Source organism: Microtus oregoni, unplaced genomic scaffold, assembly GCF_018167655.1.
Source record: "Microtus oregoni isolate MIOR12 unplaced genomic scaffold, Mior012 000050F_ref0000143, whole genome shotgun sequence".
In the NCBI taxonomy this organism is placed as follows: domain Eukaryota; kingdom Metazoa; phylum Chordata; class Mammalia; order Rodentia; family Cricetidae; genus Microtus; species Microtus oregoni.
This window is the reverse complement of record NW_024543256.1, coordinates 10,261,323-10,287,745: the sequence shown is the minus strand read 5'-3', so window position 1 is coordinate 10,287,745 and position 26,423 is coordinate 10,261,323. Positions and strand designations below refer to the sequence as shown.

General features: G+C 41.6%; 1 protein-coding gene and 1 pseudogene across 1 annotated transcript; one reads left to right on the top strand and one right to left on the bottom strand.

Annotated features, from left to right (window-relative positions):
- Nucleotides 1-5,787: 5,787 nt before the first annotated feature.
- Nucleotides 5,788-7,282, bottom strand: LOC121437051 (annotated as a pseudogene).
- Nucleotides 7,283-22,067: 14,785 nt separating this feature from the next.
- Nucleotides 22,068-22,645, top strand: LOC121437204 (protein BEX2-like). Its single transcript, XM_041637059.1, has one exon. It carries the CDS (start codon nt 22,069-22,071, stop codon nt 22,450-22,452), a length of 384 nt encoding a protein of 127 aa, XP_041492993.1. The 5' UTR covers nt 22,068; the 3' UTR covers nt 22,453-22,645.
- The last annotated feature ends 3,778 nt before the right edge of the window (nt 22,646-26,423 follow it).

The window sequence follows — 26,423 nt, the reverse complement described above, 5'->3', positions numbered from 1 at the left end:
AAAATAAGAAGGTAAATAAGGCTGGTGAAAAAACAGCCGTGTAGCTTTGTACAGTGGTTCACAACCTTCCTAATGCTGCGACCCTTTAATATGGTTCCTCATATTGTGGTGACCCCCAATCATAAAATTATCTTCATTGCTACTTCATAACTGTATTTTTGTTACCGTTATGAAATGTAATATAATGTAAATATCTGATATGCAGGATATCTGGTATGCAACCCCCAAAGGCATTGCAACCCATAGATTGAGAACCACTGACTTTGTGGTTATTTAAAAATATAAGCAGGATTATCATATGTATTAGTTATGTCTCTGCTGTTGTAATAGCCTGACAAAATCAATTAAAGGAAGAAGGAAGGAAGGAAGGAAGGAGGGAGGGAGGGAAGGAGAAAGGAAGGAAGGAAGGAAGGAAGGAAGGAGGGAGAGAGAAAGGTAGGGATGGACAGATGGAGGGAGGGAGGAAGGGAGGAAGAGAGGAAATGGGGAGCTTATTTTGGCTAACAGTCCCAGGGTATAGTTCTTCATGGTGTCAGGAGCTTAAGGAGGCTTATCATATCATATCCACAATCAGGAAGTGGATAGTTCTGTGCTCAGGTAGCTTCCTCGTTTATACAGTTCAGGATCTAAGCCCAGGAAATGGCACTGCCTTTCTTCAGAGTGGGTCTTCTCACCTCAGTTAACCCAGTCAAGACAGTTCCTCACAGGCATGCCCGGAGGTAACCGAATCTGAGTATCCTTACAGGTGTGCCTGGAGATTTGTCTCCCACATGGTTCTAGAGCCTGTCAAGTTGACAGTTCTAAAGATAACTAGTTGAAGTTGACAGTTCTAAAGCTCAACCCCTTGTCAACACGACCCGAGTGGGTCACTTATAAACTGTCACCTTCTACCTCTTAGTTCCACAATCTTACCTTACACTGCAAAAATATATCCCACCCAACTTCAAAAGTTTCCATAACCTTTAACAATCCAAAGACTTTTTAAAAGTCTGAATTCTCTTCTGAGACTCAAGAACATCTCTTAACTGTGGATTCCTATAACACACACAAAAAAAGGAAAACAATCAAATTGCTCAATTCTCACACCCAGAGGCACCCATTAACACAAAAAAGGTGAGAATCCCAACAAGGAATGACCAGGGCAAAGCAAGGCTAAAATGTAGCAAGGCAAGCCTCGAATCCTGAAACTTTATGGCCAACATTTCGGGCTCGTGCTGGATCTCCAGAGGGCTTGAGTAGCTCCATCTGTCCAGTTTTGCTGCCTGTAGCAATATGTCTTCTCTCTTGGGCAATCTTTACACTAAGTCTGCAGTTTTCCTCAATGAACATCTCACTCTCCTAACGTCTGCAACATTCTGGGATCTCTCCAGTGATTCCCCTTCAGATCTTCCTGCAGTAATGCTTTAGGGCCACCTTGCAGGTCCTTCAACACCACTGCGTCATTCTTAGTGTCTGGGGCTCTCTGGGATTGTGGGGAAAGTCTCTGATGACCGCACCCCTGTGCTTCTTCTATGCCTGCAGACTCAGCACCCACACGGATAGCTAAACTTTTCTAGATTTTCTAGATTTTTAGCAGCAACCAATTCTTTTGCTTTTGTTAATGTATCTTTCAGATTTGACACTGAGTGGCTCTTTGTGTCCTGGGTGTTAAACAAAGCATGGTGGCATCTCAAGATTTTTGGAGGGGGAGAAGGGGAGGTGAGACAGGTGTAGTATTACCTGTCCTGGAACTCACTTTGTAGACCTCAAACTCATAGAGATCCTCCTGCCTCTGCTTCCAGAGTGCTGGAATTAAGGTGTGTGCCTAAAGTACTAAACATTGCAGACACTGTAGAGAGACTGTTTAAAAATCTAAGCATGACTCGGGAGGCAGAGGCAGGCGGATCACGGTGAGTTCGAGGCCAGCCTGGTCTACAAGAGCTAGTTGCAGGACAGGCTCCAAAGCTACAAAGAAACCCTTCCACGAAAACACACACACACACACACACACACACACACACACACACACACACATCTGAGAATGAAGACATTTCAAACAGCAAGCAGGCCACTGAGCTTGGAAATTCAAAGGGGTTTTCTGAATGGCCAAGCCTTCTAGTGGGTTTCTGAAATTCCTCCTATTCCTGTGGTTGGAAGAAAATAAAATTTTTATGAGGAAGTAGACTACTGTTTTTTAAAATTTGGCTTGTTCAGAGGTTTGACCCTGAAGCCTGAGTCCTTGTCTGAGGAAGACACTTTACTTTTTGGACCTGTGGATGAAAGAAAAATGCCAAAGCACGATGGGGTGGCAAGAGTTCCAGGAACACAGCTCCCTATTATCCGCACAGAGGGAAGTGTAAGACCAAACAAACACAAATGAGTCCCCCACGCCCTTTGGAAATTGTCAAGTTGGGAGGGTAGGCCCCAGCCCCTCACATCTATCCCAGCCCCCAGGCCTGGTCTGGACTCCAAATCCCAGCAGGCCAGGTCCTGACACCACTCCCCAGGGTATTTAAGTGATCTCCCAAAAGAGGAACATGTGGTCTCCCTTTCTTCCTCCCGGGGGAGGGGGTCGCATTTTTGCAGCTTCCCGGTTTCCCCCACGGGGCCACAAAAGACTGAATATCTCCTATTAAACCTGGATATATTCCTTAATTTGGCTTGTTTTGATTTGGCTTGATTGGGAACTTTTGCATAGGCAGGGAGCTCGCCTTAGGAATTATTCCTAACAGAAACTCTTTTGCAAAAGACAGTGATGCCAAGTACAAACATCAGCAGACCCATCATGACATTAGAAAACAAATTTTCTTTGCAAAGAGAAGGAAACAATAGATAATTCTGGAGCTGGGAGATTTTTGAGTATACTTCAGATATCTTTTTACAAGGGAGTTACTTGGAGGAACCCTTGGAAAGCATAATTGTCCCCCAGGGGAACTTTTATTATCTCTTTGAACATGGCCGCACTCAATCTTTCGGCATATTTCAAAAGATGACAGTGGAATGCGAGCTTCTGCTATCGATCATAAGGTCATCATGCGTGTGGAGTTCAGGACCATGTGGCTAAATAGCAGGCCAAGCTTTTTCAGTATTTATAGACAGCAGAGAAATGCAAGTGTTTTATCTCAAATACGCATGACAGCCCACTGAGTATTATGGCATACATGGCTGTATGTATGTGTGCCTGTATGTATAGACCATGCTGCCCACTCTAGTGTTCAGATTCTGTGTGACTCACTGTAGTGCTCTACAAAGATGGACCCCTGGCAAGCTACAGTTCATGGATGAAGAGCTTTTTTCCCAGTACTGGGCAAAGTATTCTTTGACTAGAAAGATAATAGAGAAAAGAAAAAGAACCCGAGTAGCAGGTTACAGACCGAGACATTACCTGGGGGCACTGATTTTGTTAACAAAGAGCTCTTTGGGAAGATTATTGCTGTTTACTGTGCTCTAAAAGAGAAAGTGACACCAAATTTGAGAGCTTTGTTAACAAAATCAGAAGGATTAATTGGTGGCAACTGAAATCCGAAAAGCAAAAAGCCTTGATTTAAGGAGCTAGAAGTCAATTCATGAAATAGCAGCCATGCTTTCTCTGCCTATTAATTATCTAAAAGGGAGCAAGCAGGGTTGCTGGCCACATGGATGACTCTTAGATTCCCTTACATACCTTTTTATATCCCTGGCCGGCTGCCCAGTCTTTGAATTGTGATCCAAATGGAGTGAGGCACTGTTTGCCAAGCGTTTCCCTAGTGTTCCCTGAGAGGAAAGGAACCACGGATTCCCAGGGTATGTGTGTGGAGAGAGAGCACATGTCAGCCGCCACTGCCAGTATGCTTTCCTAAAATTTGTTTTGTATGTTGGGGTTCTGTATCACTTCAGCTGGTGGGGGGGTCTGTGCTTAACATTAAATATATGTAATTCTTTACCAAAAAGTAAAAGTTGTTTTCATTATTAACAGTATCCCTTTGCATTCCAGATAGCGCTCAAAATAGCCAGGCTCCAGTGTGAAAGTCATCAGTGTGGTGATGCTGGCAGTTGTTTCCCATGTCAGTCAACACATTATGTACATAGAACAAGATTACTGTTCCTTGAATTCTCCAGCTGTGTGGGACAATGATATAATCCATTTTTTATATTTAATTGGCAATAAATTGTTCAATTGTTTTGGCATTTGGGAACGTCAAAGGTGTCCATTATTGTTCTGAGAAGCAAGGTTTTGTATTTTGTAGCATCTAATTTCCAGCAGCTAACATAAAATAGTAGATAGCTACAATCACATATTTTCATTAATTACCTATTGAAATAAAAGATGGGAGTTATGAAAAAAGAGAAGTTGAGAAAAAACCACACAGAGGCATGACTTCATTTCTACTAGGTCGATTATAATCAAAAGCATTTAGGCAATAAAACGTGTTGGTCTGGGGAGATGGCTTAGCGGATAAACTTGCTTGTCGTATAAGTGAGAAGACCATAGTTCAGATCCTCAGAGCCAAAATAAAAGCCTGGCAGGTGTGCAGTGGCCTGTAATCCTAGTACTTGGGATTCAGACACAGGATCCCTAAGGCAATACATAGAATACCTGAAATTGGTGGGTAAGGTTTACCAAGAGACCCTGCCTCAGTAAATAAAATGGGGGGGGGGAATCAAAGAAGACATCCATCAACTTCAGGCCTGCACAGGCACACTCACATATACAAGCAAAAAAATGTTATCAGTAATATAGAGAAATAAGAAAAGTTATGTATCCTTGATGGCCATATTTGAAAAGCAGATGAGAAATGCCTTTAGCAATTGAACAGAATGAACATATGATCCAACGATCTGCCTCTCAAAATGTGTCCCAGGACGGTGTGGAACTGGCAACATTCCAGCAGGCCACCTGTTTTAAATGCCACAGCACAGCAGAGACATAAGACCGCGAGAAGTCAATTCACTGGCAATTCAGTGAAGTCATGATACATAAGAACCCCAGTGCATCTGCAGCTGCAGCTACGGGGCTATCAGAGAGCAAAAGACCAAGGCAGGGCGGGATGGAGACAAGGATGGGTTTCAAAAGCTGAGGGCTGATGTGCAAGGACCCGCCTCTGCCTTCAGGCCTTGTTCTTGAGCATATATTGAAACCTGCCATGTCCTTCCTTAAATGGAAGGCACTATACAAACTAAGTTTCTGTGTGCACAGGTGCAAATGAGACGTCATCAAACACAGCCCAGAGCTACTGTGAAACAAATATTTTCCCCATGAAATGATCAAGTCTTAAACATATGTGTTTTATAATGGTAAAGTTTATTCCTCTGGCTAAGAAATCCAAAGGTAATTTGCAATTGGCATGCCTTTTTTATATGTCTGCTATTAAAAGTTTACTGTTCCCCTGCTTTCCAAAAGTGATTGATAAACCTCTTTCATTTATGTCTGTTTTTCATTTTGTGATACAAAATTAATAATACAAATACAGATGCATATATATTCATTTTGTGGAAAATAAGAAAGAGAATACAGATTGACCTCTTTGACCCAGAATAAGACTTTACATGATATCATATAAATGGTCACATACATGTTGCTTTGTAGCTTGCAATTTTTGGTTTATAACGAACTACCAGATGACTGGCCACTCATGCAAATAAACAAAACTTCTTATTAAATCAGTGGGGTAGAATTGAAATATGAGATATGTAGAGCTGAATTTTATGTATGACTGTAACCAATAGTGAATGATTGAAGTAAAATGATAGCAAATACTTATGAGAAAAAGATGGAAACAGAAAGCAGTAGAAGTATTAATAGCAGAACATAATTCCTGAGGCTACTGATTAAAAGTGGCGTTCCCGAGAATGGGTATGGTTAGAATGCAGAGCCCTAAATTTTTTTCTCAGACTTCTTATTTCTTCCAAACATCTTTCCATCTCGTCTTCCTCTCCTGTCATTTCTTCGCCTTTAAAATGCCTATAGTCTATATCTTCTTTAAATTCTTCAAGAGACTGAAGCAGCCGCTGTCTGAAATTCCCTTCCATTCACTGGCCTTCAAATGCTCCATAGGGATGTTCGTCCTCCATCTTTGGCTCACTGCACTTGGGCTTTCCTTCTTTTTCACTACAGGACTTTTGCATGATGTTGCTGTTTCCTGCTTAACTCCAGGGAGAAAATGCAGAGACGAATTACTTTGTTACTTTTGAATCACTTTCTCTTTGAATCAAGGTCTTAGGCCATTTCCCCACTCCTGACTGGTCCACAATTCCAGCCTTTTAGAAACTGAGAATGTCTCAGCTTCTTCAGCTTTCTGTCCAATATCCTTTTCCTCTTCCCCACCCTTCAACCCTGAACCCACCCATTTGTCAGTAGATAAACTGAATGGCTAGCAAAGCTGCAAACTTTACCCAGTATTTTCCCTTCCCAGCTCCCACCCTAAGAACCCAGGTCTAAGTGACAACCATACAACACCCTGTACAAATGCAGGAGAGTTTCTCACTCGGTCTTCCCTCCGGGTGGTCTCTGTGAACACAGATCCCTGGACCTACAAACAGAAACAAGGGGTCAGGGAAGAGAGAGTGGAATCTGGGACTTTCGTCACTGTGATAGTTTCGAGTAATCCACTGCCTGGTTCTTTTCCGGTCCTCTAAAATTTTTGTGCCTGTTCCCTGCTTGACCCTTGTAAGAGTAGGTATCTTCCATCTCCCATTTTGACTCCACCATTTCAGGTTAGCATTAAATGGGGTGAACTCCTTTTAAATTATCAAGATTTTTATTGTCTCCATCCCATGCATTCTGTCTTTGTCCATCCATTAAATCACATTTCAGTGCTACCATGTTCTCTTCACTGAATTGGGGAAAGACAAAAAGAGGGGCCAAGTTTTTCAGGACAAGAGAAGCCTATTGTTTCTCAGTTATCACTAAATCAGTAGGTGTTTCTCAAGCCTTTCCCATGTTCCCTGGTTCTTTTCCAAATATGCAATTATTGGCAGCAAGATAGCTCAGTGGGTAAAGGCACTTGCTGCTGCTTAGCCTGAAAACCTTAGTTCAGGCTCTTAGATCTCAGGGATCTTCATGGTAGGAGGAGAGAACCAACTCCTGCATATTGTCCTCTGATCTCCACGTGTATATAGTGGAACATGCACTCACGAACATGCATGCAAATAGATACACTAATTAAAAATTAATACAAATGCAATTGTCTATCCTCCAATTAGAGATCTGGGGAAACAAGTTTAGATGGATTCCTGTCTCGTTCAGCCACTATCACTCCAAGGGGTTCTGGTGGTTTCTGCACAACCAATCTGCTGGGGTTTAAGGAATTTACCTTCTCTTCTCCTTGGCCACGAGTCTTCAGGGCAGTAAAGAGCTCGCACCCCGAGGAGAAAGGAACCTGGATATATAACGACTTGGGCTCATGTCAGTTTCTAATCACGTGAGGATTATGTCATCTTCCAACTCTGGTCCCCACTTTCACCTCCCATCAGCAGTGCTGCAGAAGTAGACCTGTCTCCTAACCTCCCACCCCCGCCACACCAGGCCCTGTCACTCATTTTGGCCTTTGCTAATTTCAGAGGTCAAAAGTGGCCCCTTCTCCTTATGGACGGAATGTGCCTTTCTCTGATTACCAGGGAGGGGCTGCATCTTCTCGTGGTTACATTCACCATCATTCCTTTTTTAGGGATTGTGTTGAGAGAAAGGATTACTCGTCCTTGTCTTGGTTGCAAGAACCAGAAAGTAGCAGTCTTGCCTCTACTTACCCTTCCCTCAGACATGAATAAGTATCATTTTCCTTATAGTCTAATATTTGAAACCAAATTGGAGTATACAAGACAAACTAGGAAATGAGGTAACAATTGGATTTATGTATTTTCACTTTTTTCCCAGGTATCTTCTTAGTTTTCAACTTTCCATAAACACAAGTCTCATAATTTGAAATAAGGTAAAGATTTGCATATTCGGAAAAAAGACTAAAAATAGGAAGATAAAAAGACCGAAGCACCTGTTTCAGCTAATGAAGTCAGAATACAAATATAGACCTTTCAGGCAGGCACATTTTTAGAAGTTCAAAATGTACAGAGCAGTTGGAGCACGCCTTCCACAGAGACTTTCGAGCAGGTGAAGACCTCCTGTCACATGGATCGCTAAGACTATAATCCCACAGCATTCTATCCTTAGATATGCAGATCTCAAAAGTCAATCACAAATATCTACTAGTTGGATTCCACACTTTCAGCTTGTGCCATGTCATGTTCTTTTACTCCCTTGAATGTTGTGCCCCGAATATCCCCCTTTTTAAAATCTTTATCTTCACTCAGAACTTTTCTTATTTTCTGCTCTCAAACATTTCTGTCCTATTTATTTGCCTAGACTTTATTCTGCCATTTTAAGGACAATCAGTTACAGAAGCCACTACCCATCATACTAAACACATCTTTCTTGCTAAGGATTTTAGTACTTACAGAATGGGTTTGTTGACCTGAAAATAAGCAATGGGGAAAACTATGCAAAGTTCTTCTGTCTTGTTTATATTAGGAAGTCTGTAGCTCATTGCAAATGTAATCACTACTAGTAAGCTTGATGGGAATGATTCCAGAAAAAAAGAAGAGCTCTTTTAAAAAGTAGAGCTTTGTGGAGCCCATTTTGAAGGAATGATTAGCTTTAATAGAGAACTCAGCTAGTGAACAGCCAGAGAAGAAACAAGGCTCTTATCCAAAAGCTCACTAGAAACTAAATCCTACTAACACATTTGTAATTTAAGAAGTGAATCTTCTTGAAAGTGAATGTTAGTATGACACCGGTGTTATCAACACCTTCATTTCAATCTTGTAAGAGATCTTAAGGTGAAACCATCCAACCTAAACTACCTAGAGCCTAGTTCCTTGGCCCACAGAAATTGAGATGATAAAAGTTTATTGTTTTGCATTACAAGTATAAGGACGATTTGTAATACAGAAATCGATAACACAGATAACTAGGAATTAAGTTTGTGTACTTCAGATGTACTTAACAAATTATGGTCCTTTAACCTCTTTGAGATCTGCTGCATATAACATTTAAGATGTTTTAAGTTTTCTGCATTGAACTGTGACCATTCCTAACAACTGGGCACCATTTATAGGCAGAGATTTTGTCGGTACCACAGGCTCCAAAATAAATACAGAGACTTAATATTAATTATAAATACTCAGCCGACAGCACTAGCTTATTACTAACTAGTTCTTACATTCAAAATTAACCCATATTTCTTATCTACCCTCTGCCACATGGTGCTACCTTCTCTCAACATAACATGTTCATCTCTTCTCTCTGTATCTGGCTCATGACTCCCCAGACTCCAACCTTCTTCCCAGCATTCTCTCTACCCCTAAAATCCTGCCTAGTATTGACCAATCAGCTTTTTATTAACAATGACAGTAACACATTTTCACAGTGTATGGAAGGATTATTTCATTCCATAGCATTTCCCCCATTTTCTCTAAATAAAAATAAAGGTTTTAACTTTAGCATAGCAAAATTATACACAACAAAAATGGTTATATAGTAAGAATTACAGTTACAATATCCAGTCGATTTGTATTTGGCAAAATTAGAGAAGATGTTCTATTATTTATCTTAACTTTGTGAGTCTAAAGTTTTATACCTATTTACCATTTTATCATAGCTAAAGAAAACCTTTTCTAATTATTTAGTCTTTAACCTCATCAAAGACCCCAGAAGGGTGAAATGTTACCTAACGACAGAGGTAGCTGGCTGCCTAAGTTCTTCTGTAACGTTGGGGCATCCAACTTTGGCCTATAAGCCTAATATATCTGACAGACATTTTTGAGAAAAAGAGAATTTTGAAGAACTATCTTGGAAAATTTTGGCAGTCACTTTTTTTGCATCCTGCTGATCCATTTTGGACAGCATACTGTCAGCAATTGAAGCAAGGGCAGTTTTTTGCTCAAATGGGATAGCTTTTGCCATAAAAAAGTAAACTCCACACAGAGGTTCTTCTATGCCCATTATCTTCTTTTGAAGTAAATGGGTGCTGTAAATAGCAGATATATCTCACTGTCAGGAAAAACCTTGTTATTAAAATATTTTAAATGCCATATTCTGTAGGTTTTTTAAGTGTTTGAAGACTATATATCTATCCTAAATATATCAGTTTAACATTGAAAAGATACCTAATGTGACTATAAGTTTGATTAGTATAGATGACTATTAACCTATAGTTCTTAATTATTCATTACATTTTTTAATGAGTTGCATAGGCACAATGTCCCAAACATGAGTAGAAACATGCATACAGTATAACAAAATTAACTTTAAATTTGCATCAATAAACCAAAATCCATACCAATGTAAAATATTTTGAGATTAATAGCTGCTTTTTTGGATTAAAGTAGATTCAATAATCTACCTTTTATCTCATCATGACATTTTTTCCTTGTCAGTACTTCAATGTTGTATACAACAGACTGTAGTGGAGGCAACTACAAATGCATTTCTGTGTTTCTGCACAGCATCCGCATTACAGCAAGCCCAGCTTATGTTCCACCATCAACTGTGGCTCTCCCATCAACTCACTTTGTGATGGATCATTAAAAATATCCTCAAAATCAATGGTCTCATCATTGACCCTCAAAATATCCAGTGACAGGTTTGAGCTTGGAAGAAATGGAAGACACTGCACTTGCTGTACCGCCTTGAATTCCATCTGTAACTTCAGGGCAGCAAACAATCCCCAGATGTTCCTCAGGGTGGAAAAGTTCACCTTGTATTGGTTGAGCTGGAAATTTTTTCCTGATAATTCAATAGGGTGGCTGGTCAATCTAATAAATGTGACTTCATGAGGGTATATGTTTATTAATTGTTATTAATCATTTACTTTTAGAACTATTATTTAAATACAAGAAATCATACACATATGAAAAAGACATTTCATATTGTAATGAAAAACATCCTTGTGAAATCACACTTACTATGTGAAAAACTACATTACCCAAGAAAGTCATGCTCTTCTGTAGCCAATACCTGAACAACCACACATGAGGAGCTTTATGCCTGTGCAAAGTCATAGAACTCTTTTAGACAATGAAAATCTATATAGAATCTTCTTGGTCATCTTTGCTCTGTTTTTTTATCTTACATGGGTATTACCTGAGGACGGAGGAAAATTGGAATGAAATATTGAATGAATGTATACATACCAATATTTATGTACATATACTTTTAATATATGTCAACAAATGTATACAGATATTTACATGCATGAACACACATACACTATTAAAATAAAGACACGCAGAAACATTAGCAATAGAACTTTATTCATTTATTTATTTATTCATCTATCTATCTATCTGTTTATTTGGGTTTTCAAGACAGGGTTTCATCTATGAAACAGCCCTGGCTGTCCTGGAACTCACTTTGTAGACAAGGCTGGCTTTGAGCTCACAGAGATCAACTTGCCTCTGCCTCCCTAGTGGATGGTATTAAAGATGTGTGCCACCATGCACAGATAAGCCACGGGGCTTTAAATAGTGACCATAACAAAGATTTTTTTTCCCTGTCTTGATGATGTTATTTGGTGTTTTTAGTTCTACAGGGACCACACTTAGCTTTTAGTTCTCTGTTAATACTGACATTCATCTTTAAATGAGATCTTGTGCTATTAACATTAATTAACCCAGTCTATCTGGTTAACTTTTGGAGTCACCCTGCTTCCATACCTTGTCTGGGTCTCATGCCTTCCGTATTCAGTATGCCTTGTATTCACTTTGACAGCTGCATCTGTCACTTTCCCAGTTTATGACTGCTAGGACAGATGATTCCCTAGTGTTCTTTCTTCCATTTTCTCCCCCAGAGATGCCTATGTAAGATGTGAAAGGTCATTTATCTATTTAGTACTATGCATACAAGTCACCTTAAGATTTAAAATGAGGTCTGTCTCAATCTGCAGCTACAGTCTCATCCAGCTTCTACATACAACTGCCATTCTTTTATTAATGACATGTTAACAGTTATTCTTTGACTTTCTGGATGTCCAGCACTATCTTCTTAGAGGCAAGTTCTACACTGCTAAGAAATATGTTCTCTTTGGGTGGTGGTTTAGAGGAAGGTTGAAAGGAGGAGTGGACTGTTGGGGTCAGTAGGTTATAGGAGAAGGCAACGGGTATGCTGGCCTCAAAGAAAATACTCTAAGAAATACATGGGCCAGCATGACAAAAGGTTAGGAGGATATAAAATTAGGATGAGATATATGGAAGAGACCTGTCAAAGGAACCTGAACCATAAAACCTTACAATTAGTTACTTTGTAGGTAGATGTTCACTCACTCCATTTTTAGGGGTGTTTATTGGCATTTGTTTGAAAGTGTTTCCATGTAAGTACTTTATGACACAAACCTAGGAGATCTCTAAATTCTCTTAGGGAGTTTTATTAAAGGCAGGATCATATGTAGCCAAAGCTGGCCCCAAGCTTCCTATGTAGCAAAGACTGACCTTAAAATCCTGACTCTCCTGCCTCAGTCTCCCACATACTGAGACCACAGGCATATACCAAGCCGAGCAGCCCTCTTAAGATTTCCCCATAGCCACACTGATGAATACCTTGCATATCACCATAAAACCTTCATCTGGCGATGGATGGAGATAGAGACAGAGACCCACACTGGAGCACTGGACTGAGCTCCCAAGGCCCAGAAGAAGAGCAGAAGGAGGGAGAACATGAACAATGAAGTCAGGACCGTGAGTGGTGCATCCACCCATGAAGACGGTGGGACTGATCTAATGGGAGCTCACCAAAGCAAGCTGAACTGGGACTGAACGAGCATGTGACCAGACTGAACTCTTTGAATGTGGCTGACAATGAGGGCTGACTGAGAAGCCAATGATAATGACACTGGGTTTTGATTCTACTGCGTGTACTGGCTTTTTGATCCTAGTCTGTTTGGATGCTCACCTTCCTAGACCTCGATGGAAAGGGGGAGGGCCTTGGACTTCCCACAGGGCAGGGAACCCTGACTTCTCTTAGGACTGGAGAGGAAGGGGGAGAGGGACGAAAGTGGAAGGAGGGGAGGAGTTGGACATTTTTAATAAATAAGTAAATAAATAAAATAAAAACAAAAAAGATGGAAAATATAAAAAAAAGAATTTCCCCTATTATTTCCATGTTACAGTGTAAAAGTTCACCAAAATTGCTGTATGGAATTATGTTAAAATACTCATCTACCATTGAATTCATACCTATACTACTAGATATTCTTCCAAAGAAATAATAAAATTATTCTGGGTATATATAAGTAGAATTCAATAAGTAGAATGTTTACCTAGCATGCACAATGGCCTGGATTTATTCCTTAACATTACATAAAATCTGGCATGATGGCATGGTCCTGTAATCTCAGTACGTAGGAGTTAGAGAAGAAAGATCAGAACATTAGATATTCATGATCATTCTCAGTTACATAGAGAGATCAAGGCCAATCTGGGATACATACAAACTTGTCTCAAAAAAAATAAAATTATATAAATTAAACTATGACAGAATTATTCATTAAATATTGGGTGTTCAGATTTACTTTATGTACACTGATAATAACTTGGTCAATATTAAACACAAATGGAGAAGATTTTGTGTATGGATGTACACAAATGTATGAATGTATTCCAGAGTTCAGGAATCACTCCTATTTGATGTGGGAGTGTCATATATCAATCTGTTGATTTCATTGGTTAAGCAATAAAGAAACTGCTTGACCCTCATAGGTTAAAACATAGGTGGGAGGAGTAAACAGAACAGAATGCTGAAAGAAAGAAGCTGAGTCAGTGAGTCGCCATGATTCTCCCACTCCAGACAGACACAGGTTAACATCATTCCTGGTAAGCCAGCTCGTGAGCTACTGCAGATTATTAGAAATGGGCTAGTCCAGGTGCGAGAGCTAGCCTAGAAGAGGCTAGATAAAAATGGGCCAAGCGGTGTTTAAAAGAATACAGTTTCCGTGTAATTATTTCGGGTAAAGCTAGCCATGGGGGCATCCAGGTGCTGGGGACGCAGCCCCGCCGCTCTTATTTCAACACCTATTAGCCAAGATTTAATTGTTTCCAGTGATAATTTCCCCTATATTCCTTTACGTAATTCATTAAATTTTCCTTTCCTCTATTTTCTACTGTTTTTATATAGTGTATATTAAATGTAATAATTTATATAAGCCAATTAATCTTTATTTGTGTATATTCCATTGTGTTTCACTTACATTTGTGTTACTCAAATGTGTTGTTCAAAAGAAAGGATCTCATGTAGCCCATGATGGCCTCAAACTCACTGTGTAGCAAAAGGCATCCTTGAACACTTGACACTCCTGCTTTTATCTCTTGGGTCCTGGGGTTCTAAGTGTTTGCAAGCACAATCAGTTTTATATGGTGTTGGAGACTGAGCCCAGAGCTTTGTGCTCTGGAAGTAAGCACTCTACCAATCGAGTTGTATCATAAATCTTTTCAGATAGTTAGATACTTTTCTGTATTATAGGCTGTAAAATGTGAAGGAACTGTATCAAATACTTTGAACGTTTGTAAGAATTTAGAAAACTGCTATTAAATTGCCCTGTGAAAGGAAAGTACAGCTTGGAGTAATTGCTCAGTGTTAGAGTGCTCGCTGCTCCTCCAAAGGTTTTGAGTTCAATTCCTAGCAACTACATGGTGGGCTCACAACCATCTATAATGGGATCCAATACCCTCTTCTATCATTCCGGCATACATGCAAATAGACCACTCAAATACATAAAATACATACATAAATAAATCTTCAGCTGTGTCGTGGTGGTGCCTGCCTTTAATCCCAGCACTCAAGAGACAGAGGCAGGTGAATCTCTGTGAACTCAGGCCAGCCTGGGCTACACAGTGAGTTGCAGGACAGGCAAGGTTGTTACAGGAAGAGACAAACAAAAATGGCACAAAGTTATTTGTCTCTGATAGCTTCTTAATTTTTTCTAAAAGAAACCAGACTGAGGATGAGTGAGATGGCTCCATGAGTAAAGCAGCTCGCTGCTAAGTCTGGTAACCTGAGTTTGACACCTTGACCACACATGGTGGGAGGAGAGAAGTGACTCACAAAAGTTGTTCTCTGACTTATGCACACACATACACAAACAAAGCAAAAACTAAATAAATTAAATCTGGAAGAATATACTTCAATGTGCTAGGCAGTTGTAAAAGCACTGCCTTCAACCAAGAATTTTTTTTTGCTTTAATAATTTATCATGACAATAACATTATTGGGCAGATAAATGTACTCCAGCGGGATGCAATCATATATTAACTCTTATCACTTTCTATGGCAGAGACCTCAGGATACTCTGAGATTGTGCAGGTCTGTGTGACTGTGAGGCTCGGGTGTTACCCAGCTCAGCACAAGCATGGAGAGCCAAGGGGTTGCCTTTCTGAACACTACTCATCCTAAGCAATCATCGCATGAAGCAAGAGCACATTGTCTGGGAGCAGGATAGGATAGTAAGGAGAGGATTTTGTTCTGGAAATTCATGCTGAGTACTGGAGAGATCCTAATACCTTCTATCCTCTGTCCTGCCTGCAGATGGATCCTCTGAAACAGAACCACTGCAGAGATAAGACGTATGGCTTTATCTTTCAGATTTCTATCTCCAGCTGCAATCACGTGGTATTGATTGCACCTGGGTTGAGCCACAGTGAGTCCACCTCTGTAATAGCGCATAGCAGCATGGGCCTTGGTCTTATCCCAGTATTATGATGGTCTTGGAAGACCACGGTCCCACGGGTTAACACAGTTTGGGGGCCCTGGCAGCCACAGCATAACATAGGACCCTGGAGCTTGATCTGTGGAGATTATTCCCTTGTGAGAATGGGTGTCTGAAATAGCCTAGAAAGTATGAATAGGGTATCTAGGTTCTACCGTGGACCCAGTAAGAAACTTATGGAGACTGGCTACTCTTTTAAGGGACCCTCCTGTCTTTGCCTTCCCATCTGAGATTACAGGTTCATTCTCCTCACCTGCCTTTTTTATATGGAGACTGGGGATCTGAACTCAGATCTTCGTGATTGTGTACCTCTCAACCCTGCGAGTGATGCCAGTGTCTCCCTTTTTCTACAACTTTGGTATAGTTATTATGGGTAACAGTTTGGAGGCTATGCAAAAATTAAATTATTAGTGATTTCTAATGTAATAATCTAAAGGAAATGAAATGAGTTACAGAAATGTCTGCACACACTGTTCACTGAAGCATTAGCCAGAGTCAATAAATAGAACCAACTTAAATGACAATCAACTGATGAATTAGAAAAATCATAGTACACACACACACATACAAGTTAATAGTATTTTGTCATGGAAAACAATGGGATATTGTCAGAGAAATTGTGTTCACATGGATGAAAATGGTGATCATCAGATTAAACGGAAAGAACTAGGCATAGAAAGACGCACACTGCATGATCTCTAGCAGATGTTGAAATGTTAAAAGTTGATGCTGAAGAAAGTGGGATAGGGAGAGATAGGGAAGATTTGATTAAGAGTTACTAACTTACAGTTAGAGAGAAGCAAATTGTTCTGCTGTGTTATTCAACAGCAGCAGGGTTTCTACAGAAAACAATAATATAAATTTCAGCGGGCTAGAAGAAAAGGTTTTGAAATTTTTAAATACAAAATACTGATAAACATTTGTAAAGATAAATATGTGTAATCTAATCTAAATATTACTCAGCCTATGTGCTACTAAAATGGTACATGTTACTCCACTGATATATATATATATATATTTTATATTTTTATGTATTAGTAAAAAATAAATGTAGATGTGTGCTGTTGTATTCATTAAATACAAAAGCTGTCCCAGGAGATCATTGCTCTTATTTTTATTATACTATATCTAGAATAAATTGACAGATCATAGACTCTATATGTATTTGCTTTTAATATGTTCTGTCATATGGTTTGCCAAACTGGTGATGATAACTCTAGTTGTACAACATCCTTGTAAAATACCATTTTTTGTCTTTATTTCAGACACTCTGAGGAGTGTTTGCTGCTCTCACATTTTGTCTATAATTTGTATTTATCACAAACTAATAAAATTGACTTTATTTTAACAAATTATTTATTTAGATACTTTTATTTTAAGTAAATTCTGTTTTCTGTTTTATGACATTTGCCTACATTTTATGGAATTGTATTTTTTATTTTTTATTAAATAGCTAAAATTCTTCTTTCCTTCTTCCTTCCTTCCATTCTCTCTCTCTCTCTCTCTCTCTCTCTTTCTCCTCTCTCTTTCTTTCTTTTTGTAGTGCTGAGGATGGAATCCAGGGCATTGTGCAAAGTAGGCTATACCCTCAGCCCCTCATGTCTAAGAATTCCTTATACAATGTGGATATTAGTTATTTGTCAGATATATATGCTGGAATTTTTTTTAGTTTGTAGCTTCCTTTCTAGTGCTTTTAATGGAATTATTTTATGAACAGAAATATCATAGCATTAATCAAATATGATTGATTAATAATGATTTCCTTCCTGGTGTGTCCCCTTTAACAAAACTAATTACTCCAAAAACCTCAAAGGCAAGCTCCATGCCATTGTGTAACATTAGAACCACACAACTACCTTTCCACTTTAGATTCAGAGGATTTTTGTTGTTGCTCTTGTTAATTTTTCCTTTCTTTGTTTTCATCTGAGACATAATCTCAGGCCACCTAGGCTGTCCATGAACTCTATCCATCATGGAGGATGCCCTAGAACTTGTGTTCTTTCTGTCCCAATCTCCTAAATGCTGGGATTCTGAGACATTGCCACCACCCTGCCTGCTGTATGTGGTGATGGGGTTGAGATGCAGAGCTTGGTGGGCGACTCTACCAACAGAACTGCATCTCTAGACCCACTGTTCTAGAATGTGTTGGCTGTGTGTGTATGTGTGTGTTTTATTTTAGGTGGGATCGATATGCATGGTTTTTTTTTTCTCAGAGGGATATCTAGTTCGTCTAATACCTTAAAAAAAAAAACTCCCTCTGTCACAGTATATAATCTTCAATATATATCAAATGACTGAATATATAGGTATGTTTTCCAGGTCTATAAAGTTCACATATGCGCACATTTTAACCATTGTGACAATATATTGGGATTTCAGTATATATAGGATTCCAGCCACCTATGTTTTTTAAATGGCAATGTTTTAGCCAAATGGTGGTAGCGCATGCCTTTAATCCCAGCACTTGGGAGACAGAGGTAGGCGGATCTCTGTGAGTTTGAGGCCAGCCTGATCTACAGAGTAAGTTCCAGTACAGACAAGGCTACACAGAGAAACCTTTTCTTAAAAGAAACAAACAAACAGAGGCAATGTTTTAAATTTGATAACTCCAATTACTTGGATTTCACTTTAATTTATGATTTGTTATCTCTATTCCATCTAAGAAATCTTTGTTTCCTAAGATTGTAATGCCTTAATGTTTTATTTTGAAAGTTTTATAATTTGAGTTTTTACACTGATGCCTATGTTGTGTTTCAAACAAATTTCTGTAAGTAAAGATAAAACAAAATGTCTCTTCAGGAGAGCTGCTCCTCCCCCTCATCGGCTGCAGCACCGAGGAGACTGGCCCCTACAGCACACCTGGGCCACACAGTAGGTGTGAGAGATACAACCCTGAGGATAGGAAAGCAGGAGAACTGGCCCTGCTTCTTGCTGATTGGTGGAAGGGGTGAGCTGGCCAGGACAACGCAGGAAAGCTCACCCTGGTGGTGAAGACAAGGGAGAGCTGGTGGACTGATCAACCCTGCCACTACCCAGGTCCAGAACCTGGGCTATGTGTTGGCCCACCCCAACATCCACCCCATCTGTGATCTGCTGGAGCACGTGAAGGGACTGGTCCTGCAGACCCAAAGCTGCAGGACCTCCACAACACAAGACCTAACAGCAGGATATCCAAGGGGAATCCCAGGGAGCGCCCAGCATCAACAGTGTAAGAGAAACCAGAGGTCTCGAACTAGACCAATGACTCTCTGCAATGAACACTTGCAAGTAAAGACATATGGATAAAAGTATTTACTATGTGACTCACTGTGTTACACTACAGCTTCCATGACGAGACTGATTTTTTTCCTTCTCTTTTTTCCTTTTCTTTTTTCTCTTAAATTTTATTTTATTTTTTGGGGGGAGATTACAAGGACACAGGGTGGATATGAAGGGTTGGGGAAATAATGAATGGGATGTATATGAATGATGTGAAAGACACAAAGAATAAATAAAGAGGAAAAAAGAAAAGGTCTCTTTTGTTCTTCGAAGAATTTCCATTTGTTTCCAGAATCATTTGTTGAAGAATATACCTTGCCTAATGGATTATCCTGATACCTTTGTGAAGAAATGAATTGACAGTATATGCGTAAGCCTATTGCTGGATCTAATTCTGTTCCAGTTCTGTGTAACTGGAACACTCCTTTAGTAATACTCCAATGCTACCACTCTCCTTTACTAAGACATCTCAAGCCCTAAAATCATGACTAGTAATTCTTCACGTTTTTCTTCAAATTAGTTTCTCTATTCTAGGTCCTTGGTTTTTCTACATAAAGTTTAGATGTAAGCTTGCGATTTATAAAAGCATAACTGCTGGTTTTGGGGGTTTGATTAAATTAAATGCGTAGATGAGTTTAGGGTATCAAATTCCAGAAAAAGATTAGCGTTGTCAAGTTTACATTTGGTTTGGTCTTTAGTTGCTCTCATCGTTGCTTTATAGTTTTAGTATACAGCTTCCTTCTAAGCATTTCACATTAAAAGCTCATAAAGCATATGAATGATTCTTCTACATTTCAATTTTCAATCGCTCCTCATCAGCATATAAAATACAAGTGTCTTTTGTATGGTAACCATGTACCCGAAACTGTCCTACACTGAATTCCCAGTACTCTGGGGGATTGCCTTCCCCTGTCCTCTGCTCCCAGGATGCCGTGCCTTCCTCCTGCTGCCCTCTCAGACACCAAAGCTCGTCATGAAATAGATTTACTGTCCATAAGCTAAGATTATTTACATATATGCTCATTGACTTGCAAACACCTATGAACTATTTGAAGCAGACATTTTTGAAAGAGACTTATCCTTTTCTTTTCATTCTGAAAATCTCACAAGGTTTTGTAGCACGGTATATTCACATGGCTACGGGCCCCTCACAGCTGCCCTGTCCTTTTCCAAGGTCCAAAAACAGCAGCAGCTGCCTGTAGCGTCTATATTTATATAATGACTTAGCAGAAGAGACAGATGGTTGGGTTTTTTTTTTCCAAATTTAATCCTGTTTTTCAAATAAGACTATGATTTTTTTTCCTGAAATGAGACAGGATCTCCTCAGCCTAAGCCAGTGTTAAACTAGAGATCCTCCTGTCTCAGTTCTCCCAGTGCTAGTTTTTTAGAGGCAAGAGACGTCGTTCCCCCACTTTAAAAACAATTTTAATTTAAATAGAATTGCACCAATTTTCCTTCCTAAGTCCTTTCTCTCCAACTCCTTCCATGCTCCCTGCACTAAGAGCTTCCTCTTCAACAAAGCTATCATTACATATAAAAGATGCATGCTTTTCATTTATCACCGAAAGAACAGTATGGAAACACATTTTTTTTTTTAATTAGCCGGGCGGTGGTGGCACAAGCCTTTAATCCCAGCACTTGGGAGGCAGAGCCAAGTGGATCTCTGAGTTCGAAGCCAGCCTGGTCTACAGAGCAAGTTCCAGGACAGCCAGGACTACGCAGAGAAACCCTGTGTCAAAAAACCAAATATAAGAACAGAAGAGAAAAGAAAAAAAAACCTACATAAGCTTCTTTCCTGGCTAACTTTTTCACACGTTTTAGTGAAGGGAAAATGGACAACTTTGGTGGCTGAGGGGACAGCAGGAGAAAAGAGGGGCAACCTTGCAGCAGAGGGAGAGGGAAAATGAATCCCCCAGAGACCTGGGAATGGCTAACAGCCCTTGGAGCACACACTGCCTATCTCTATCAGACAAAGAAATGCCCCAGGGCTCAGAGTGCTGGGGCCCAGGCTGAAGAAGTCAGAGTGACCAGCAGGTGAGGAATGGGCCTGGACTTTGCCAGGCAAGACCCTCAGGGCAGGAGGAGGGGCGGGGCCGGGGCGGAGCTTTGCCTGTGACGCGGATCACGTGACCGGCCCACTCAGGCTCACGCCCCTCTCCGGGTCTCTGGACCTGCCCCGGCTCACTCCCTCCAGCCCGCCATCCCGGCCAGGCACCTGTTCCCGGTCTCGCAGCTGCTGGCGCAGAGCGCGGGTCCCGACAGCGCGGACAGCAGGAACAGGAGGAGCAGGTGAGGGAGGCGGCGGCCCGGGCCTGCGGAGCCCGTCATCCGGGAGCGGCGACCCCCGGCCCCGCAGTCACAGCGCAGGCCGAGGCAGCAGGTGGCCCTTCCTGTGCGCGCAGCAGCGTGGCCTGCCTGACGGGGGCGGGCCCGGGCCGAGACCCTCGGGGAGCAGGAGCCTGCGCCCCCCGACTGCTTCCCCAGCCCCCGGCAGGCTCCCCTGCAGCTCCAGTGCCCAGGGCTGGTCGGTGGGGCGGGGCGGGGCGGGGCGGGGCGGGGCGGGGGCGGCCGTGGAGGCGGGAAGAACCTGGGCTGGGGCGGGGGTACCCAGGGAGGCCCTGTGGGTCCTTCCTTCTCCCCTCCCTCCGTCCCCCCCCCCCATCCCATCACCGACCCCCCCTCCTGCCTGGTTCGTTCGCAGGTCCCAGGAGTCCAGCTTCGCAGCTCACCTCGTGGTGAGCATCGCCCCCCAGGAGAAGGCAAAGATAGGACCAGGTGGGTGCTGGGACAGGCCTGAAGGCCCGAGAGGGGGAAAAGGGACCTGGGCAAAGCTGAGTCCGACATCCCAGAGCCCAGCTTGCCCCCTACTAGGCCATCCTCCTCTCTCATCTTAGCCTTCCATTTTAATGACGCAGATGCCATGGAGATGGATCTGCAGGAAAAACAGTGGGCTTTGGGAAGAGATGGACTGGAACGGGGCCCCCGAGAGAGCACGTGGGGCTCTTGGGTGGGGAAAAGAATTTTGAAATGTGCATAGTAGGCACTCCGTCCTCATTGCTAATCAGCCCGCCAAGATATCTTTTCTTTCTCTTGCTTCTTAGGAATAATGGAGTCCAAAGAACAAGGAGGAAAAAATCTCAACATGGAAAATGACCATCAGGGCAAGGAGGAAAAGGAAGAAAAGCCGCAGGGTGCTAAGAAAAGGGTGCAGCCTGTGGTCCTGCCTCTTGAAGCTGAATACTCTGCGCCTCGAGGAAATCGCAGGCGCTTCCGCATTAGGCAGCCCATCGTGCACTATAGATGGGACCTGATGCACAGGGTCGGAGAGCCCCAGGCAAGGATGAGAGAGGAGAACAGGGAAAGGTTTGGGGAGGATGTGAGACATCTCACGGAGAAGTTGAGGGAAAGGCAGCTGAGCCATACTCAGCGGGCAGTTAGCACTGACCCCCCTCACCATGACCATCATGATGAGTTTTGCCTTATGCCCTGAATGCCTGTTTTTCTCTCAAGATTATACGGGGACCCCTGCTTCAAAAACTTAATGTTTGTGATGTACGGTTTTAAATTTTGAGGGTGCTTCTTTCATGTGGATCTCTTCCTGTGTCAGCTTCTAATTGCAACTTGTGTTCTTGACTCAGTCTGTAATTCTTTTGTTAGCAGAATTTATCAGTTGCATGGAAAGATGCTCCTTATATATTGTGAAGTTAATAAAGCAAATTAAAAAGGCATTCTCTGCACTTTTACAAAATTTTTCTTTATATAAGGGTACGGACGGGCTGGAGACATGGTTCAGAGGTGAAGAGCACTGGCTGCTCTTCCAGAGGTCCCGAGTTCAATTCCCAGCAACCACACGGTGGCTCCCAGCCATCTGTAATGGGATCTGGTGCTTCTTCTGGCATGTAGAAGATACATGCATACATGCAGGTAAATGTACATAATAAATGAAATTTTAAAAAAGTGTGCACAGTCACATAAATGGAGTAAATGATGTTGATCACTTGAAGAACTGAAAAAAATCTTCCATTATTTTTTCAAAATTGAACACATTACTTAACGAATTTGGTGGCTTAAGAGATTGCTTAGCTTTTAAGAGGGTTGTTCTTCCAGAGAATCCAGCTCTATTTCCCAGCACTCACAGGGTAGCTCACAACCATATATACCTCCAGCCCCAGAGACTCTGGTGACTTATGGATACCAGACACAAATGTGCTACAGACATACATGCAGCCAAAACACTCATACCTGAAATAAATCTTTAAAAAATTAATTGGTTTCTTAATAACCTTATAAAATGATAATTTTAAAGATTTGGCGATATAATCTCAGATTTAGTTTACCATCTGGCATCTATTACTGGGAAATAAAAGTAATATTGATCCTTAGGCTTATCGGTAAGCTGGGAATAACAGCCACCTCTGGGCTGCTGTATGAACTAGATGAGGTAATTAGTTTGCGAGCCTTTTCAGTTTGTATTCTCTTGGCACGTTCATAACTGTACCCTGAAATGTTTTCAGTTCCTAGGGGTGTTCATGAGATGAGGTCTCTACTCCAAAGGTCCTGTGGGACCTAGGGTAGGTGCACACTTCTTTACCGTGTGCTATTCCCATGCTTTCCCCTAGAGAGTCTGTGTACTAGACAACAGTTCGTACACCAGACTCTTACAGGTACTCACAAATCGTCGAATCGAGAGATTCTCCCTGATTTCCATGGAATGCCCGTTGTGCTGAATCCTGCTCCAGGTGCATAGCTGGATTTCTTCCTGTTTCTTTTTGATAAAGACCGTTTATCTGGGACAATTATCTCTTTAGTTAAGCAGGTTACAAAAGATGGAGGAGGCAACAGCTCACCGAATCTGAGACAGCTGTTCACAACAGCCTACATTAACCTGAAATTTCGGAATGTACACAGTTTTGGTCTATGCCGTGCTGATCATCAGAGGATCATGTCAGTGTATGAGGGTTTTAATTACAATGAAAAAGTACATTGTACTTAGGGGAATTGATTTTATTTTGTGGTGCTGGCTGGTGAACCACAGTCTTGCATATACCAGGCATGCCAGTGTTTTGCAAAATTGAACTTAAAATCTAGGATTCTGGAACAGGTTAGTAAATAACTCATGACCAGACCTGGCCAACTGGTTATTTGGGAAACTCTAAGGATGATTGACAAAATATTGTGTAACACAAAAATACGGAATTTGAATTTGGTGCCTTTAAAGTTTTATTGAAGCATCGAATGCTAATTTATTTACACATTGTTTGTGGCTGTTTTTTTATTACAGTGGCAATATTGAGTAGTTGTAAAATAGTGGAAATCATTGAAGACTGTCACCTGGTCATGATATACAATGGCTGTCACCCTCTGCCTTAGACATAACAGTTGCACTTGGAAAAATGAGGGGGAGTTAACAGGTAAATATATCCATCATGAAAGGTAACAACCCCAATATAAACCATGTGCTTAATTCTGAAGTGTCCTAGCCTCTCGCAGGCACTTGAAATATAAGGCAAACTTATGAAGACAGCAGTTAATATAAAGTGTCTAAGAGTTTAGATTCATTTTCTTTTTCTTAAGTATCATTTCTGTGATATAATAAATTTTTCCACTTTTTTTTACAGAAAAAAAGATAGGCAATCAGATTCTGTCAGGGTACATGCAGAAAGATTAGGGGTGTTCACAGAGAAAAAGAATGTTCAAAAAAGGCTTGACCCTGATCCAGTAAACATAAAGTCACCATTATTGTGATTTTGTCATGGAATATATATATATATATATATATATATATATATATATTTCATGGAATATATTTTAACGGACTCACTCCTGTACTTTTAAACGTATTCCTATAGCTAAACTGAAAGAATTATTTAATCTTAAAGATACTCATATTTGAAGCTTTTAGTTTGATATAGTTGAAAATACTGTGGGTGTTCTGGCTTTTAAGACAGGTCTCAGCCAGGCGGTGATGGCGCAGGCCTTTAATCCCAGCACTTGTGAGGCAGAGGCAAAAGGATCTCTGTGAGTTTGAGGCCAGCCTGGTCTACCAGAGCCAGAGCTAGTTCCAGGACAGACACCAAAACTACAGAGAGAAACCCTGTCTCGAAAAACAAAACAAATCAACCCCCCCCCACACACACACAGAGAGAGAGAGAGAGAGAGAGAGAGAGAGAGAGAGAGAGAGTGAGAGAGAAGGTTTCACTCTGCAGCACAGCCTAACCTAGAAATCACTATGCAGCCCAGACTCAACAGGAACTCACAATAATCCTCCTATCTCAACCTCCTGAGTTCTAGGATTGCAGGCATAGGTAGCCATATTTGGCTGAAAGAATATTTTAATGGCAAAAAGGACCTAGACATGGCTCTCATCAGCAGCCTGGGCTCTAATGTCACCATGGCCCTAGATGGCAGCATAGGCCACTCAGAGCCACATGACTCCAGAGGCAGAGTGGCCCTCTGACACCAACATGGCCCCAGGCAGCAGCATGGCCTTTGATGTTATCAGGAGCCAGCAATTTCGACACAGACTCTGGCTGCTGTAGGGTTACAGACCCTCCAGCTGCAGCCCTAGCTCAGATGTCACCATGACTCTGTGGCAGCACAGGCCACTCAGATCTGTATGGCCCTCTCTGCAGCATGACCCTCAGAGTTACCAGGATCCACCAATACCAACGCAGACCCTGACTGCAGTAGGGCCATGGATCCAGAGATATGGCAGCACATCAGACTTTGCCATGCCCCAGGTGGCAACACAGGCCATTCAGATTAGCGTGGCCTTGGCAGCAGTGTGGCCCTCAGGCACCAGCATGGACTCGGGTAGTGTCTGATCAGACCCCGGTCATCCACATGGCCTTCAGCGATTTCTAAAATTATAGACATCAACAGAGACCCTGGCTGCTGCAGGACCAGGGACCCAGACATGTCCCCTCCCCCAGCAGCTTGGGTCCCTGTATCATCATGCCCCCTGGTGGCAGTATAGGCCACTTAGATCAGCATGGCCCCAGGAGTGACATGGCCCTCTGACTCCAAAATGACCACAAGATGCGGCCTGGACCCTGGGCATCCTTGTGACCTTGGCGGCAACATGGATCATGAACATCAACACAGACCATTTCTGAGGTGGGACAATGGACCCAGAAATGGCCGTAGTCAGCATCTCAGTCCCAGAGGTGGTCCTGGTCCCAGGTGGCAAGCAGGCCACCAATATTAATTTCTCACTGCCCTCCCTCTTCAGACCTGCCTCTTACCACAGCACATGAACCATTCTGCCTCTCTTTCTTTCCCATTTCTCCACCACATTCTTGCTCATCATAATGGCACCTGTCCGCCCGGTGAAGCAGGTGCCTGGCAGAGCTGTGGAATCCTTCAGGCAGTCAGGATCAAGAGGACTCAGGCTGCCTGTGTGTGCCTTTCTCCCACCTCCACTCACTATATCTTAATGATTTTTCTTGAAATTTGCAAATC